The sequence below is a fragment of the Budorcas taxicolor genome, chromosome 23 (assembly GCF_023091745.1).
Source record: "Budorcas taxicolor isolate Tak-1 chromosome 23, Takin1.1, whole genome shotgun sequence".
In the NCBI taxonomy this organism is placed as follows: domain Eukaryota; kingdom Metazoa; phylum Chordata; class Mammalia; order Artiodactyla; family Bovidae; genus Budorcas; species Budorcas taxicolor.
In genome coordinates, this window is record NC_068932.1 from 15959273 (window position 1) to 15976892 (window position 17620).

Below are 17620 nucleotides of genomic sequence, written 5' to 3' on the forward strand. Positions count from 1 at the left end.
TTCTCAGTGGCATCCAAAATCTGTAGGCTCCCCTTCAATGCCCTGAATCAGGTTAGACAGTTACCAGTCCTTTGAGTTGCCTTCCAAAAAAAACAGGACACTGGATGAAACTCCACTCCTCTCCCCCCATTAGAGGATGAGCCTCAAGTTGTGCACCTTCTTTAAACTGTGTCAGGCCATGCTGGTCACAGCAAATCACTTCTCTCACCCTCTATTCTCAGTGATTCCAGACATCCAGACTATGCCAGTTCTGTCAGCACTCCAAGTGAGGCAGGACAGAAGCCGCTTCTTCAAGCAGCCCACTGCAGCACTGAATGCATGCTTCATCCATCTCTTTCCTGGGTTAATCACAACCTGGGGCATTCTTTTGCCTCATTATTGAGGTTTGGGGGCGGGAGGTGTTGATGCAGGTGAAGTGATATTGCACTTCTTATCAGTTTTATTGTATCTGTTTTCAGCTTCGTAGTGGCCTATGGTATTGTGACTTCTTTAAAATTTCTGAAAGTCTCATAAAGAAATTTTAATCCACATATCATTGCTAAACCAGTGTTTCTATGGGGGAAGGAAGGCTGGGACTTCCTCTTACACCATCATTCTGATGTCACTCCTTACTGTATTTTGATTCAAGTAATCTTTAATCACATCTATTTATGTGAATATTGTATCTCTCTATTGTGAATTAAAAAAAAAAGTTGATTTATTTATTTGACTGCATCAGGCCTTAGTTGTGGCACGCAGAATCTTCACTGTGTCATGTGAAATCTCACTGGAGCACAAGGGCTGCCCCAGGGCCTTTGGAATCTTAGCTCCCCAACCAGGGATCGAACCTGGATTCCTTGCATTACAAAGCAGATTCTTAACCACTGGACCACAAGGGAAGTCCCGGAATTTTCTTTGATTGTTTGATTGCACCAATTTTATTTTATAGATCTCCTACCAAAAAAGAAAACTTTTCTTCTAGTATAATTTCATCATTGGAAATATAATAAACTTGATGTAAATGATGAAAAATTTAAATTTATCAAAATTTAATATTCTGTTGAGTAAACAGAAGACTAGCCCAGAGGTCTACATAATGCAGCCTTGCTTAAATTAATTAATTTTTATGGTTATTGGAAATGAAGGTCATTTATTTCTTAAGCAAGGAAATTTTTTTAACATTGAAATGACACATAAAGAAATTCCATTTACCAATTAACCTTTTCTGGTTTCACTTATCTGGGATTTATGTTTGATATAAAAATTATATTTTATATTTACTTTGGACAAAAAAATCCAGTTCATAATAATTGTTCACTCATATTAGTTTTTCTTTTGCTACAGCATGGATTCTTCCTGCTTTTACACATTTGCTTTTTCACGTACATGAAGTCTACAATCTCTCTCTCTTTGGCTTCCTCATTGCTGATTCTACACATGACTCTTTCAACTATTCATTATATAAAGAACATTTTGAGGTCCCTAACTGTTCTCATTTTCCTATGTCAGTGTTTATGATACTCAGCACTGATAATGTTAGTAATTAAATGATACAAAAATGGTCTTTTCGGTGTTCTCATCATTCACCCTTCAAATTAACAGATGCCTTAGGTAAAAAAACATAAGAAAAGGCAGTGAATATGAATTGACTTTATTTTAAATTTTTTGGCTGTGCCATATGGTGTGTGAGATCTTAGTTCCCTGACAAAGGATCCCACGTGCACCCCCTGAAGTGGAAGCATGGAGTCTTAACCACTGGACAGCCAGGAAAGTCCCTGGATTGATTAAAAAAAAATTATTTAAACACCATTTGCAGCAACATGGATGGACTTAGAGATTATCATACTAAATTAAGTCCGTCAGAACGACAAAGACAAATATCACATGATATCAGTTGTATGTGGAATCTGAAATGTGACACAAATGAGTATATCTGTGAAAAACACAGACTCACAGACATAAAGAATAGACTTGTAGTTTCCAGCAGTGGGAGAGGGAAGGATTGGAGGTTTAGATTAGCAGAGGTAAACTATTATAAATATAATGGATAAACAACAGGGTACTACTGTCTTGAACAGGGAACTATATTAAATATCCTGTGATAAACCATAATGGAAAAAAAATTGAAAAACATATATATATATGTATAACTGATACGCTTTTCTGTACAGTAGAAATTAGCAATGTAAATCAACTATATATACATCAATACAATTTAAAGATAAATAAATAGATAAACCTTCTTTAAATAGGTTAACATGGTCTTTCAGATTAAGGTAAAAGTGATGTGTCAATTTTGCATTTTGAATATTTTGCTGTTAAGGGATTTGTACAAGAAATATTGATTTAAAGTTTCTAACAGTTTACCTGTTGTTTCAGAGAAAAAGTGTTTCACGCGTATGTTTTGGTGATGTGTTTAAATGTTTGTTATTCTTCAGGGTTGCCCTGTGATCCCACTTTCATCCTGGGCTGTGCTCCCTGCAATGTGATCTGCTCCATTATTTTTCAGAACCGTTTTGATTATAAAGATCAGAGTTTTCTAAATCTAATGAAAACAGTAAATGAAAATATCAAGATTTTGGGCTCTCCGTGGATGCAGGTGAGGCCAAGGGTCTTTCTTCTGGAGGAATCATTTATTCTCTCTTTTCCATGAGGTCCAGATCTCTATACACCAAGCTGTGGGGTGAAAGTGTGAAGAGCACAGCCCTGTCCAGAGCTTAGCATCGTGGAGTGCTCCTCTAGGGCTGCTGGCTGAGCCCTTTAATGTTAGACAGGAAAAAACATACCCACAATTCAGTCCTGTTGACACTGTTCAGTGGTTTTTCTACCAATTTTCAAAGCCCAGTTTCTATAAACTACTTTGGTAACATCCCCAAAGCATGCCCACACCAGTAGAAGGACTTCCAGGCCCTTATGGAAAGGCTTCCATTACTCACAAGTCTTGTCATTCAGTCTCCACCTAGTTACTACTTCACCACCTTAGTTGGCAGAAATACCTGCATTTAGGAAGGAGGAGAATATCTCCTTTGAGTGAAAGAGTGCTGCCAGGAAACACTGACTAGGTTAGGACTGTTTGATGCTTCAGTTGGCATCCTAACTGACAAGGTAATTGCTTTGGGGATGACAAAAAAAATGGGATTTTTTTTTTTTTTTAAATTTTGGTGTAAGAAACACAAACCAACATTACAGGTGTATCCTATACTGAGCTGACATGTTCTGCCTTCTGCCTAAAGGACAGTGCTGTGACCTTACAGTGGTCACTTAAGTGCTCTGGTGCTTAGTTACTTTAGCCATAAAATGTTGAGTTTCATGGTGTCTTTAGGACCATTTCTGGAGAAGGAAATGGCAACCCACTCCAGTCCTCTTGCCTGGAAAATCCCATGGATGGAGGAGCCTGGTGGGCTACAGTCCATGGGGTCACAAAGAGTCGGACACGACTGAGCGACTTCACTTTCACTTTCTTCACTTAGGACCCTTTCAGTCCTATTAATAAAATACTTATTTTATGTTTGGGTCTATGAGACAGAGGTAGAAACATCAGGGACCAGCTCTGTGCTCTGTATCAGGCTGTGCAAACTCTCTTAACCTCTGTTGTTATCTACAAAATGTGAGTCATTGTCCTTTGTGCAAACCCTTATTTCATGGTTGTAGAGAAGAACTGATGTAAAAACCAGGGAGAATTGATGTAAAGATGTTTTCATACTGGAAACATGATATGTAGGTATAGAAATGATTATTATTTTTGATTTCTGACCAGAATTTTCTCCTTGAAATACTTCTATCAGCATAGAAAATTATGTTATTTGTATACTAAAAATACTCTTCAAAATTTAGAGACCATATTTATTTTAATATTTATACTACAGTTTCCAACCAGGACTTCGCATGTAAGTTTTAGCTATTTATTTAATAAAACGTAGTTTTCTCTTCTAGGTCCTCAATATTTTCCCTGTGCTCCTTGATTTTTTCCCATGGAGTTATAAAAAATTTTCTACAAATATTGCTTATGTAAAAAATTATGTTTTGGAGAAAACAAGGGAACACCAAGCATCCCTGGATATTAACAATCCTCGAGACTTTATTGATTGCTTCCTGATCAAGATGGAGCAGGTAATAGGTTAAAGACAGCTGAATTATTTGATTACTTGTGCATTTTATAGATCATTGAATCTTCTGTATTTACCAGGGATGTTTCAGTGGTCTGGCAAGCAATGCTGACGAGCATTTTTAGTACTTGATGCATGAATCTATGCTAACCATTAAGAAGATGTAATATTTAGTCATTAAATAAGTGAAATACCTTGATTTTGCTCTTTGGGTGCTAATTATCTACCCAAGGAAAAACAGAATGATGTCATAGGTGAATTGGACACTGATAACAACTAGTTAAAAGTAACAAAATATCATGGTATAATATGATGATGAACATGATCATAGCACACAGTGTAAAGGGAATAAAGAAGAATAACTAGATCTAACTGGGCTTCCTGCTTGGCTGGTAGTTGCAAATAGATCAACATATTTGCATCGAAGGACAAGGGGGGGGAATATGAGATGGATGGATGATGTATGTATGATGCTGTTTACATAGGCATGTGATGGCAAAGAGTAGGTGTGTGGACAGAAGAAGCCTTAATTGAGTGTAAAGTAAATGGATTAGCAAAGATATGGAGTTATATGATTGTGAGCATGAACCCTGCACCATGTGTTGGAAAGACCATTTTTCCCACGTGAATTATCTTGGCAACCTTGTCAGAAATCAACTGACTCATAATTTGAGCATTTGTGCAATCTGGCATCTGTTTCAGTTAATCTAAATGCCAGTTTCTACATCAGTGGCACATCATCTGGACATCTTAATTACTAGTTTTGTAATTAGTTTTGAAGTTGAGTAGTGTGAGACCTCTAATTTTTGTCATTTCATAAGATTGTTTTGGTTTTTCTGTGCCGCTTAAATTTAGGATAAATTTGTCAATTTATGCAAAGAAATCAGTGGTGATTTTTATAGAGATTGTGTGAAATCTGTAGATCAACTTATGGAGTAATGTTACTTGAAAAGTTAAGGTGAAATTCACATCAATTCAGTCCAGTCGCTTAGGCATGTCTGATTCTTTGTGTCCCCATGGACTGTAGCATGCCAGGCTTCCCTGTCCATCACCTACTCCCAGAGCCTACTCAAACTCATGTCCATTGAGTCAGTGATGCCATTCAACCATCTCATCCTCTGTCATCCCCTTCTCCTCCCGCCTTCATTTTTTCCCAGCATCAGGCTCTTTTCCAATGAGTCAGTTTTTCAAATCATGTGGCCAAAGTATTGGAGCTTCAGCTTCAGCATCAGTCTTTCCAATGAATATTCAGGACTGATTTCTTTAGGATGTACTGGTTGGATCTCTTTGCAGTCCAAGGGACTCTCAAGAGTCTTCTCCAACACACAGTTCAAAAGCATCAGTTCTTTAGCACTCAGTTTTCTTTATGGTCCAACTCTCACATCTGTTCATGACTACTGGAAAAACCATAGCTTTGACTAGATGGACATTTGCTGGCAAAGGAATGTCTCTGCTTTTTAATATGCTGTCTAGGTTGCTCATAGCTTTTCTTCCAAGGAGCAAGTGTCTTTTAATTTCATGGCTGTAGTCACCATCTGCTGTGATTTTGGAACCCAAGAAAATAAAGTTTCTCACTGTTTCCATTGTTTCCCCATCTATTTGCCAGGAAGTGATGGGACCGGATGCCATGATCTTCATTTTTTGAGTGTTTAGTTTTAAGCCAACTTTTTCACTCCCCTCTTTCACTTTCATCATGAGATTCTTTAGTTCCTCTTCTTTTCTGCCATAAGGATGGTGTCATCTCTGTATATGAGGTTATTGGTATTTCTGCTGGCAGTCTTGATTCCAGCTTGTGCTTCATCCAGTCTGGCATTACATGTGATGTACTCTGCATATAAGTTAAATAAGCAGGGCGACAATATACAGCATTGACTTACTCCTTTCCCAATTTGGAACCAGTCTGTTGTTCCATGTCTGGTTCTAACTGTTGCTTCTTGACCTGTATACTGATTTCTCAGGAGGCAGGTCAGGTGGTCTGGTATTCCCACCTCTTGAAGAATTTTCCACAGACTGTGTGATCCACACAGTCAAAGGATTTGGAGTAGTCAATAAAGCAGAAGTAGAGGTTTTTCTGGAACCCTCTTGCTTTTTTGTGATCCAACAGATTTTGGCAATTTGCTCTCTAGTTCCTCTGCCTTTTCTAAATCCACTTGAACATCTGGAAGATCTTGCTTCAGGTACTGTTGAAGCCTAGCTTGGAGAATTTTGATCATTACTTTGCTAATGTGTAAGATGAGTGCAAATGTGTGGTAGTTTGAACATTCTTTGGCATTGCCTTTCTTTGGGATTGGAATGAAAACTAACCTTTTCTAGTCCTGTGGCCACTGCTGAGTTTCCCAAATTTGCTGGCACATTGAGTGCAGCACTGTAAAAGCATCATCTTTTAAAACATGAAATAGATCAGCTGGAATTCCATCACCTCTGCTAGCTCTGTTCATAGTGATGCTTCCTAAGGCTTGCCTCACTTTGGACTCCATCATGTCTGGCTCGAGGTGAGTGATCACACCATCATGGTTGTCTGGGTCATTAAGATCTTTTCTGTATAATTCTGTGTATTCTTGCCACCCTTTCTTAATATCTTCTGCATGCCATACAATTAATAGTGTACATTTTGGTCGTATTTAGTGCATTTACAATGTTGTGTGATCACTAGTTCTTGTTTCGAAACTTTCTCATTACTGTACAGAAGTATATGATGTCTATTAAATGATTGCTGTTCATTCTCTCCACCCCATCATGTGTCAACTTAATCTGCTTTATGTCTCTATGATTTGCCTTTCGTGGATTCATTGTATAAAAGGACTCATAAATTGCCCCTTTTGTTTCTGGCTTCTTTTCACTCCAAAAATAAAGTTTTGGAGTATTTTCTAAGTTATAATATGTATGAGCACTTTGTTTTTTTTCATTTATGGCTGAATAATATTCAATTGTATGTATGTACTATAATTTTTTATGCATCCACATAATGGTCAACATTTGTGTTGTTTTTCTTTGGGTGTTCTGAAAGATACTGCTACTAATATTTGTGCACAAATTTCTTCATGGGCACATTTACCTTTTTGTTTGATATTTTCCTTGGAGTGGAATTGAGAAGACATATGATGTTAGTAATTTTATGTCTAACATTTGAGCAATAGCCAGACTTTCCAACAGTGGCTGCAGCATTTATATTCCCGCCAGCAATGTATAGAGTTCCTATTTTCCCACATAATTGCCAGTACTTACTTTCTAATTTTTAACACTATTAAAGCTTGCTTAGGTAATGTGAAATTGTATCCGGTTGTGACTATATTTTGTGTTTCCTTAATGAACAGTGACATTGAATATCTTTTCTTGTTTGGAGAAATATCATCTAAGTCCTTTGCCTTTTTAAAACTGGGTTCCTTGTCATTGTTGTTGAGCTGTTTTTCCAACATATTGGTTGTCATTTCACATCTTTCATTATGCTTTTGATACATAAACATTTTAATTTTATTGAAATATGATATATATTAGACAGATACATATGTATACACATATGTATATTTGTTACTTTGGTGTCAAATTTAAGGATCAGTTGCCATTTCTGAGTTTTTAAAGCTATACTACAATGTTTTCTTTTAAGTGTTTTATAGATTTAACTCTTGTAAAATATATATATATATTTTTAGAATTTATTTTTAATTGGAGGATAATTGCTTTACAATATTGTGCTAGATTCTGCCATACATAAACATAAACCAGCCATAGATATATATATGTCTCTGCCCTCTTGAACTTCCCACCTCCTACCCCATCCCATCCCTCCAGGTTGTCAGAAAGCACTGGCCAGTGTGTTAATTTGATACATGTACATATTATAGAGTGATTACCACACTAAGTGAAGTTGCTCAGTCGTATCCGACTCTTTGCGACCCGTGGACTGTAGCCCACCACATTCCTCCATCCATGGGATTTTCCAGGCAAGAACACTGGATTGGGTTGCCATTTCCTTCTCCAGGGGATTTTCCCAACCCAGGAATTGAACCTGGGTCTCCCGCATTGTAGGCAGACGCTTTACCATCTGAGCCATCAAGGTTACCACACTAGCATTGGGTTAAGTCCTCTATCTACTCACATAATTACTATTTCCTTTTTTTTATGGTGAGGACATTTAACACTTTACTCTGCTAGTAACTTTCAAGTGTATAATACAGTATTATTAGCTATAATCACCATAATGTACATTAGATCACCTCAAACGTATTCATCTCACACCTGGAGATTTTTATCCTTTGACCAACTATCTCTCTATTTCTCCTGGCACCCCCACACCAACTCCTGATAGTTGCTATTCTGCTCTCTTTTTCTGAGAGTTTCTTTGAGTTAGACATTAAATATATGATGTGTGTATATCATATTTAAATTTTTCATCTATTTTGAGTTAAATTTTTTATATGGAGTGAGACAGGGTCCATTCAACGTCACTGTTCATTAAGGAAACAAACACAAACACAGGGTCATGTCCTGTGTTTTTCCTGTACCTAGTTATTCCTGCACCATTTCACTGTCAGTGTAACTATCTCATAGGAACAAAATAATTCTAATTCTCCCCTTCCATCCCTTAATACCATTCTGTCATTCCTTCCACCTGTATATAAGCATATATATATTTATATATGATGTTTTCATAAGCATTACTCCATCGAATACATTGTTGTTATTTTGAACTTTTAGCTGTTAAATCAGTTATGAATGAGGAAAAGAAAACTTTTTTATGTTTATGCATTCTTTTCTTTGTAATTCTTTATTTCTTTATGTAGATGTGGTTTTGATTGATATGATTTTCCTTCTCTCAAAAGAATTTCTTTTAACACGTCTAGCAAGATAGTCATGCTGGTAACAGATTACTTCTTTTTTTTTTTGGTCTGAGCAGTTCTTCATTTATTTTTCTGTGGAAACATCATTTTGCAGGATACACAGTCTTGGTTTGTGGTTTCTTTTTCTCAACACTTCAAATATTTCACTCCACTCTCTTCTTACTTATAAGGTATGTGAGGTAAAGTCAGAATACTTCTCATCCTTTTTCCTCGTAAGCAAGCACTTTTTACTTTTGGCTTTTTAAGAATTTTAAACTTACCTTTGGCTTTTTGTAGTTTGAAAATGTATGTCTAGAGTAGGATTTGTTTTTGTTTTTTGGCAATATTTTAATCAGTGTTCTTTGAGTTTCTTAGATCTGTAGTTTGGTGTATGATACTAATTTGGGGGAAATTCTGATTCATTATTGTCTCAAATATTTTTTCTACTTCTTTTTCTCTTACTTTTCCTTCTGGCTTTCCCAATATGAGTATGTTACACATTTTGAACTTGTCTCATAGCCCTTAGATTTGCTTTTTCCTTTTTCTGTCTCTCTTTTTAAAGTCTCTTTCTCTGTGTCTTAGAGGTTTCTACTGTGGTATCCTCAAGTTCATAGATTATTTATTCACTGTGTCTAGTGTAATACTAAGCCTGTCTCCTACTAGTATTATAGAACTCTTCATTTATCCTTTCAATTATTTCAGTGTTTGCTTCGTTTATTTTGTGGCTCTGTTGTTTGGTGCACATAGGTGATGCTGTTATTGTTGTTGCTTAGTAGCTACATCCTGTCCAACTCTTTTGTGACCCTATGGGCTGTAGCTTGTTATGCTTCTTTGTCCATGGGATGTCCCAAGTGAGAATACTGGAGTGGGTTGCCATTTTCTTCTACATGGGATCTTCCCAACCCAGGGATTGAACTTGCAGGCAGGTTCTTTACTGCTGAGCCACTGGAGAAGCACACATATAGAAGTGTAATTTATAGCTTCTTGAAGAATTCACCTTTGTTGATCCAGTGAAAAAACACTCCACTCTCATTTGTTCCATTTAATTTCTTTTTGATTAAAATCTAACCTTTTTCTAACATTCCTGCTGTATTTGGTGACTCACTGCTTGCAAAATCTTTTTCTCTCTTTTTCATTCAACATATTTGTATCTTTCAGTCTTAAGTGGGTTTCTTATAGACAATATGCAGTTTTTAATTGAAAAGAATTGACATAAAATATATTAATTATAGATGTACAACATAGTGATTCAATATATGTATATATTGCAAGATGATTAGCATAATAAATGTAGTTACCATTCATTCACACATGGTTATAGGTTTTCTTTCTTGTAATGAGAACTTTTAGGATTTACTTTCTTAGAAACTTTCAGAGATACAATACAGTATAAACTATAGTCATCATGCTGTGTAGTAGTTACCCGTGACTTATTTATTTTATAACTGGAATTTTGTACCTTTTGAGTTCTTTTATTCATCTTGACCACTCCCCATCTCTGGCAGCCAATGTGTTCTCTGTATTTATGAGATCAGATTTTTAAAATATTTCACATGTAAGTTTGATCATATGGTAGTTATCTTTGTATCTGATATGTTTCATTTACTGTGATAACTTCAAGGGCCATCCTTCATGATATTACAAGTGTTAGGATTTTCTTCTTTTGCATGCCTGAATTATATTCTATACATGTATGGATATATTATGGATATATAATAGCTTATATATATATATATATACAGTTTAAAATTTTGTTCTTTAAATATATGTCTTAAATTGTGAGTTTTAGTCAAAGTGACTAATCACTTTAATTAATTTTGAAGGATTAGTTTAATATTAATGGTTTTATTTCTGTTCTGCTGTTTTTTGCTTTAATGCATTTTATGATTGCTGTTTCTCAATTTTTCCATTATAGTCATATTTTTTGTTTGATCACTTTTGCAGGCACTTTTTTAATGCCCTCTTCAAACTTTTTCTGTTATTTTTCAATTGATTTCTTAGTACTTATAATGGGGATTACTGTTAACATCCTAAATATATAGCAGTCCAATATAAATTGCTTCCACAGTAGCTTCAAATTGCATATGTTAACTCTGCTCCCAACCAATGTCATCTCCCTTTATTTTGTTGATGTTATAAATTTCATCTTTATATCTTTTCTACCTAGAACAGGTATTTCTAATGATTTTTATTCAATTTTCTATTAAATAATATAGAAGAGTTTTTATACTAGGATACAATAATATTAGCTTTAGTATTTACCTACGTTATTATTTTTAACAAAAATATTTATTTGTCATTCTGGGTTTGAATTATCATGTAATACATTTTTGTTTTAAACTGAAAGGTGATTCCCTTTAGCATTTCTTGTAGACCTAGTCTTTTAAAAAGGAACCCCTTAAGTTTTATTTTGGAGATGTCTTCTATCACCTATTTTGTGGACAGATAGTTGTGCCAGATATAAAGTTTTTGGTTGACATTTTTACACTGAGGACTTATTATCTTTCCATTGATTTATGGTTCCCACAGTTTCTGGAGAAAAATGATATATTATGCTATTGTGGGTCCTTTGTACATGATGAGTCACTTCTCCCTTGATGCTTCAAACATTCTCTAGTTTTGGCTTTTGACAGTTTGATTAAAATACGTCTTGCTCTGGGTCTTTTTGGCTTCAATATTCTTGGAGTTTGTTTAGCTTCTTTTATTCATACATTCATGTATTTCACCAAATTTTGGAAGTTTTCAGCCATTCTTTTTTCAAATATTTATCTTTTGTTTCTTCTCTCTTTCCTGGGGCTCCCATTAAGTGGATGTTGGTATACTTGTTTGAGTTCCAGTTGTGTCTCAGGCTCTGTTCATTTTTCTTTCTTCCTTTTTCTTCCTGATATTCACAGGAAATTTCTGTTCTGGCTTCATGTTTGATGTTTTATTTTTGGGCTTCCTCCAGTCTGCTGTTGAAAAAATCTGGTAATTTTTTGTTGTTGTTAATTTCAGGTATTGTACTTTTCAGCTCTAAAGTTTCTCTTTGGTTCCTTTGTATAATACTTTTCTCATTATTCCCCACTTGTTTATATATTTTCCTGAGTTGCTTTAGTTCTTGTATGTGGTATTCTTCAGCTCTTTGAGCTGGTTTAAGACATGAATTTTAAAGTTTTTATTGAGTAAATCCAATATGTCTGGGGTTCATCAGGAATGATTTGTGTCAATTTGTTTTTTACCTGTTAATGGGTCATGTTTACCTGCTTTTGGTATGCTTTCTAATTTTTTAAAAATCAAATCATTCCTAGGAAAAACACAATCATCAGTCAGAATATACATTTGAAAACCTGACAATCACTGTATCTGATTTGTTTGGAGCTGGGACAGAGACAACGAGCACCACGCTGAGATATGGACTCCTCCTCCTGCTGAAGCACCCAGAGGTCACAGGTATGATAACATGGTGGGCAGGGTGATTTCAGGAAAGATATTGGAAAGAGACTAGGAGTGCTTTCCACCTTGTTTCTCTTATGGTGGTCATTTAGTCTCTAAGTCGTGTCCAACTCTTGAGACCCTATGGACTATAGCCTGCTGGGCTCCTCTGTCCATGGGATTTCCCAGACTAGAATACTGGAGTGGTTTGCCACTTCCTTCTCCAGGGAATCTTCCTGACCCAGGGATCAAGCCCAGTCTCCTGCATTGCAGGCAATCCTTTGGATTGCAGGATGATTCTTTCGAGCCACCAGGGAAGCCCTTTAATCTCTGTTTGAGCACCTCAATGTTTTTCAGATTTAGTGACGGGAAAGTAATGGGACATTTTTACATAATATAGCAGGATGACAGCAGTGAAGACACTGTGAAAGGTAGGGAAATCAACACAGCAGCATCTGGATTTCATGGGAGGTCATGTGTAGCAGGCATACCCAGCATGAGTTGGCTTGCAGTTGCATAATGGCTTTCTTATGGAAAGATCACTCTGGAGTTTCCTTATTCTGAAAATGCAGTGTTCTAAAGCCAGGGCACAGAAAATGGAAATTCTGCTTATTGAAACATAAATGGAAATCCTGGAAATTTTGTGAGATTGCCTGATAATATTTTCAGTGTTATGAGTGCTAAAAAAGTTATATTGACAAGGAATTGGTTTAAGATGTGCATATAAAGGAATTTTATTAGTAAGGAAGTTTATTTCCAGGAAAATATTTCTTACCAAAATAATAATTTGGTAGTGGTGGGGGTTGGGGTCAATAATTTTATCCTTTGCAAATAACTTTTTGTTAGAAATTAACCTTTAAAGAGTTAACAGTTGTGAACAGCAGTTTAGAAATACATGTGATCTTCTGTCGTGTTAGGATTTCAGTAAAATGACCATAGCCTGTTAACAGGCCAGAGTTAGCTTTTCGAAACTGGAGAGGCAGCTAACACATCTTCAACAAATTTTTGAAACACAGAGTATATTGAGAGGTGACAGTGAAGTCAGACAGAGAATGAAGTTATGGCCTACATGTCAGAAGAGAAAGTTGTATAATGAGAGTCATTTGTGTCCTTACCATCCTGTAAGTTTCAGTATTTAGAAGTACCAAGAATCAAAGAGGAGAGAGGGAGAAATAGGCTGATAAATGTAGCTGTCCTAGTCACGACCCTTTCAGTTCAGTTCAGTTCAGTTGCTCAATCGTGTCTGACTTTTTGCGACCCCATGAACTGCAGCACGCCAGGCCTCCCTATCCATCACCAGCTCCTGGAGTCTACCCAAACCCATGTCCATTGAGTCGGTGATGCCATCCAACCATCTCATCCTCTGTCGTCCCCTTCTCCTCTTGCTCTCAATCTTTCACAGCATCACTGTCTTTTCAAATGAGTCAGCTCTTTGCATCAGGTGGCCAAATTATTGGAGTTTCAGCTTTAGCATCAGTCCTTCCAATGAACATCCAGGACTGATCTCCTTTAGGATGGACTGGTTGGATCTCCTTACAGTCCAAGGACTCTCAAGAGTCTTCTCCAACACCACAGTTCAAAGGCATCAATTCTTCAGTGCTCAGCTTTCTTCATAGTCCAACTCTCACATCCATACATGACCACAGGAAAAACCATAGCCTTGTCTAGACAGACCTTTGTTGACAAAGTAATGTCTCTGCTTTTTAATATGCTGTCTAGGTTGGTTATAATGTTCCTTCCAAGGAGCAAGCATCTTTTATTTCATAGCTGCAGTCCCCATCTGCAGTGATTTTGGAGCCCAGAAAAATAAAGTCAGGCACTGTTTCCGCTGTTTCCCCATCTATTTGCCAGGAAGTGATGGGACCAGATGCCATGATCTTAGTTTCCTGGATGTTGAGCTTTAAGCCAACTTTTTCACTCTCCTCTTTCACTTTCATCAAGAGGCTCCTTAGTTCTTCACTTTCTGCCATAAGGGTGGTGTCATCTGCATATCTGAGGTTACTGATATTTCTCCCAGCAATTTTGATTCCAACTTGAGCTTCTTCCAGCCCAGTGTTTCTCATGATGTACTCTGCATATAAGTTAAATAAGCAGGGTGACAATATACAGCCTTGACATACTCCTTTTCCTATTTGGAACCAGTCTGTTGTTCCATGTCCAGTTCTAACTGTTGCTTCCTGACCTACATACAGGTTTCTCAAGAGGCAGGTCAGGTGGTCTGGTATTCCCATCTCTTTCAGAATTTTCCACAGTTGATTGTGATCCACACAGTCAAAGGCTTTGGCATAATCAATAAAGCAGAAATAGATGTTTTTCTGGAACTCTCTTGCTTTTTCCATGATCCAGCGGATGTTGGCAATTTGATCTCTGGTTCCTGTGCCTTTTCTAAAACCAGCTTGAACATCAGGAAGTTCACAGTTCACGTATTGCTGTAGCCTGGCTTGGAGAATTTTGAGCATTACTTCAGTAGCGTGTGAGATGAGTGCAATTGTGTGGTAGTTTGAGCATTCTTTGGCATTGCCTTTCTTTGGGATTGGAATGAAAACTGACTTTTCCAGTCCTGTGACCACTGCTGAGTTTTCCAAATTTGCTGGCATATTGAGTGCAGCACTTTCACAGCATCATTTTTCAAGATTTGAGATAGCATGACCCTTTGACAGCTCCTTTTATCAGGTCATTCTTTCCCCAATAGGATGACAGAAGCTTTTTGCCTAGAGAAACTGAAACTAAGAGGCTTTACACTTAGGATACTGGGCAGAGACAGGGGCCAAGAGTGAGGTCACAACTTGGAGGAAAGTTTAGGGAAAAATCCTCTTTTCTTGAATTCAGGGACTTTTACCTCCTTTCTCCATCCTGCTTTCTGAATTTGAGCAGCCAGAGAAAAACTCCCGAGAGTGAGCACTGTGGAGAAAAGACCTCCAAATTTTACCATGCAGATAGAAAATTCTCTCGACATGTCTAGCAGAGTGAATGAAATAAAAATTTCCACCCATGACACAGGTCATGAAATTTCAGAACACCAGAATAAAAGAGAAAATCACAAAAACTTTCAGAGAGATGTAGCATGTCATAGATAAAGGATTAGAGTTCACTAAGGCATCAGAATTCAAGTCAACTATCAGACTTTCATATTCAAATACCTGAAGTCATGTCAGAGGAAGTCATGGGCTTCAGGAATCTTGAGAACTCTTGAAGCAGAAAAAGTGTCAGGGCTGTTGCTAGATAGCAGGCCTGGTAAATGTCCACTTCTAAGTGGATCAGGTGGATAAAGCAGGTATGAAGGGAGATGCCAAGAACAAAAGACAAAAGGTGATGGATTGTTTGTGGCTTCTGAATAGTAGGGAAATTATTATTAGGAGTTTGAAACATCTACCTCAGTATTTGGAAAGAATCCTCAATCAGGGTACAGAGTTTTATGAATTGAACTAAAGAAACATAGTAAGGTCCAAGAAAGTACCAAAAGGAAGCATAATCATAGTTTTCTTAAGAGTGAGCAATGTTTATTTAGTCAGAATGATGTTAAAATGAATGTTTTAAGAGCTAAAAATTATGGTGTAAATATATTGAAAGTGGAGTAAGGGGATTTGTGTGTGTGTTTTATATGAGGTGACTGTAGAGATGTAAATTCTCAACTCTCATACCAGGAAATCAGATATTGTTTAAAAATCTGTACGTAAAAAATAGAAGCAGAGTCATTGATTAGAAACAGGACAAAAATTTCAGAAGAAACCACTAGAATGTTGAAAGTGACAGCATTTGGCAATTGGAGGAAGAGAGCAGCACTGCATATTGCACACGTATAATAACCAAATGTACTCAAACACATATAACTTACCTTTTCAGTCCACATATTATTTTGATATTAAGTTAATAGATTCCTGTTTTTTTCCCTCAATGACTTTAGTTTCTTGACCTTGTGTTGTGTTTTTATTTTCAAACATTTTATCATTTCTGCTTCTATTATTGTGTATGCTAACATAGAAGTCTGTTTAGCTGTATCTTAAGTCTAGCTTGTCAGAGACTTATATGTATTTGTATTATGGCAATTCTGTCTCCATGTCGAGGTGCATTTCTGAGCATATAACTTAACTGTATAATGCTGTTGGGATGCCTTCATGAAGCATCGTATATCCCTGAATTGCTGTGCAAATGTGGTGTGCATTTTTTTCTTCTTCAGTCTTGCTTATCTCTTATCAGCTAAGATCCAGGAAGAGATTGACCGTGTGATTGGCAGACACCGGAGCCCCTGCATGCAGGACAGGACCTGCATGCCCTACATGGATGCTGTGGTGCATGAGATCCAGAGATACATTGACCTGGCTCCCACGAGTGTACCTCATGCTGTGAATTGTGACGTAAAATTCAGAAACTACCTCATCCCCAAGGTAACATTGGTTTCTCTTATATTGACCTCGGTGGTGCTGAAGTTCCCATTTTAGAGAGTTTGTGTGCCATCCTCTATGAAAGCAAGACAAAAGAAGTATAAGTAATCATTTGTGTGCAGGCTTGATGAATTGTGTGTTTTTTCCAGTTTAGTCTGTAAGCTTTATAACAGATTTGACAGCTAGCAGTGCAAGACTTCCACATTTTCTGTTTCTTTTATTTGGTTTGATGAAAGTTAACTGTTTACATTTCCAGATGAATCCTTTTTTTCCCCTTAGGTGCTTATTGTTTTAAATGTTTTAAAATGCCTTTTCCATTCTACTATCTGGATTGAAAATGAAACTGATTTTATCATTTTAGTAACTTTATATGAAGCAATCTTGCCAAATTTAAAATCAGTGTTTAAAATTTCCCTGTAGATTAATTGCAGTTTCTCTATACATTGTTATGCTGTCTGGGCTAATAACTTTCTTTCAGCCTTGTTTTCATTTCTGATCTCAGTAGAATGGCAGTTAACATTTCACTATTGATAATGATATTTTCATGCAAAGATGGGCTCGATAAAGGACAGAAATGGTATGGACCTAACAGAAGCAGAAGATATTAAGAAGAGGTAGCAAGAATACACAGAAGAACTGTACAAGAAAGATCTTCATGACCCAGATAATCACGATGGTGTGATCACTCATCTAGAGCCAGACATCCTGGAATGTGAAGTCAAGTGGGCCTTAGAAAACATCACTATGAACAAAGCTGGTGGAGGTGATGGAATTCCAGTTGAGCTATTTCAAATACTGGAAGATGATGCTGTGAAACTGCTGCACTCAATATGCCAGCAAATTTGGAAAACTCAGCAGTGCCCACAGGACTGGAGAAGGTCAGTTTTCATTCCAATCCCAAAGAAAGGCAATGCCAAAGAATGCT

At 36.8% G+C, this 17620-nt stretch overlaps 1 protein-coding gene across 1 annotated transcript in view; it reads left to right on the top strand.

Moving 5' to 3' along the window:
* LOC128067935 (cytochrome P450 2C19-like) overlaps positions 1-17620 on the top strand; it is a 35837-nt gene that overhangs the window by 9802 nt on the left and 8415 nt on the right. Inside the window, exons 4-7 of the mRNA XM_052661066.1 lie at positions 2418-2578; positions 3913-4089; positions 12190-12331; positions 16511-16698. Of these exons, the coding sequence (XP_052517026.1) occupies positions 2418-2578; positions 3913-4089; positions 12190-12331; positions 16511-16698 (668 nt within the window). The remainder of the gene's footprint in view (positions 1-2417; positions 2579-3912; positions 4090-12189; positions 12332-16510; positions 16699-17620) is intronic.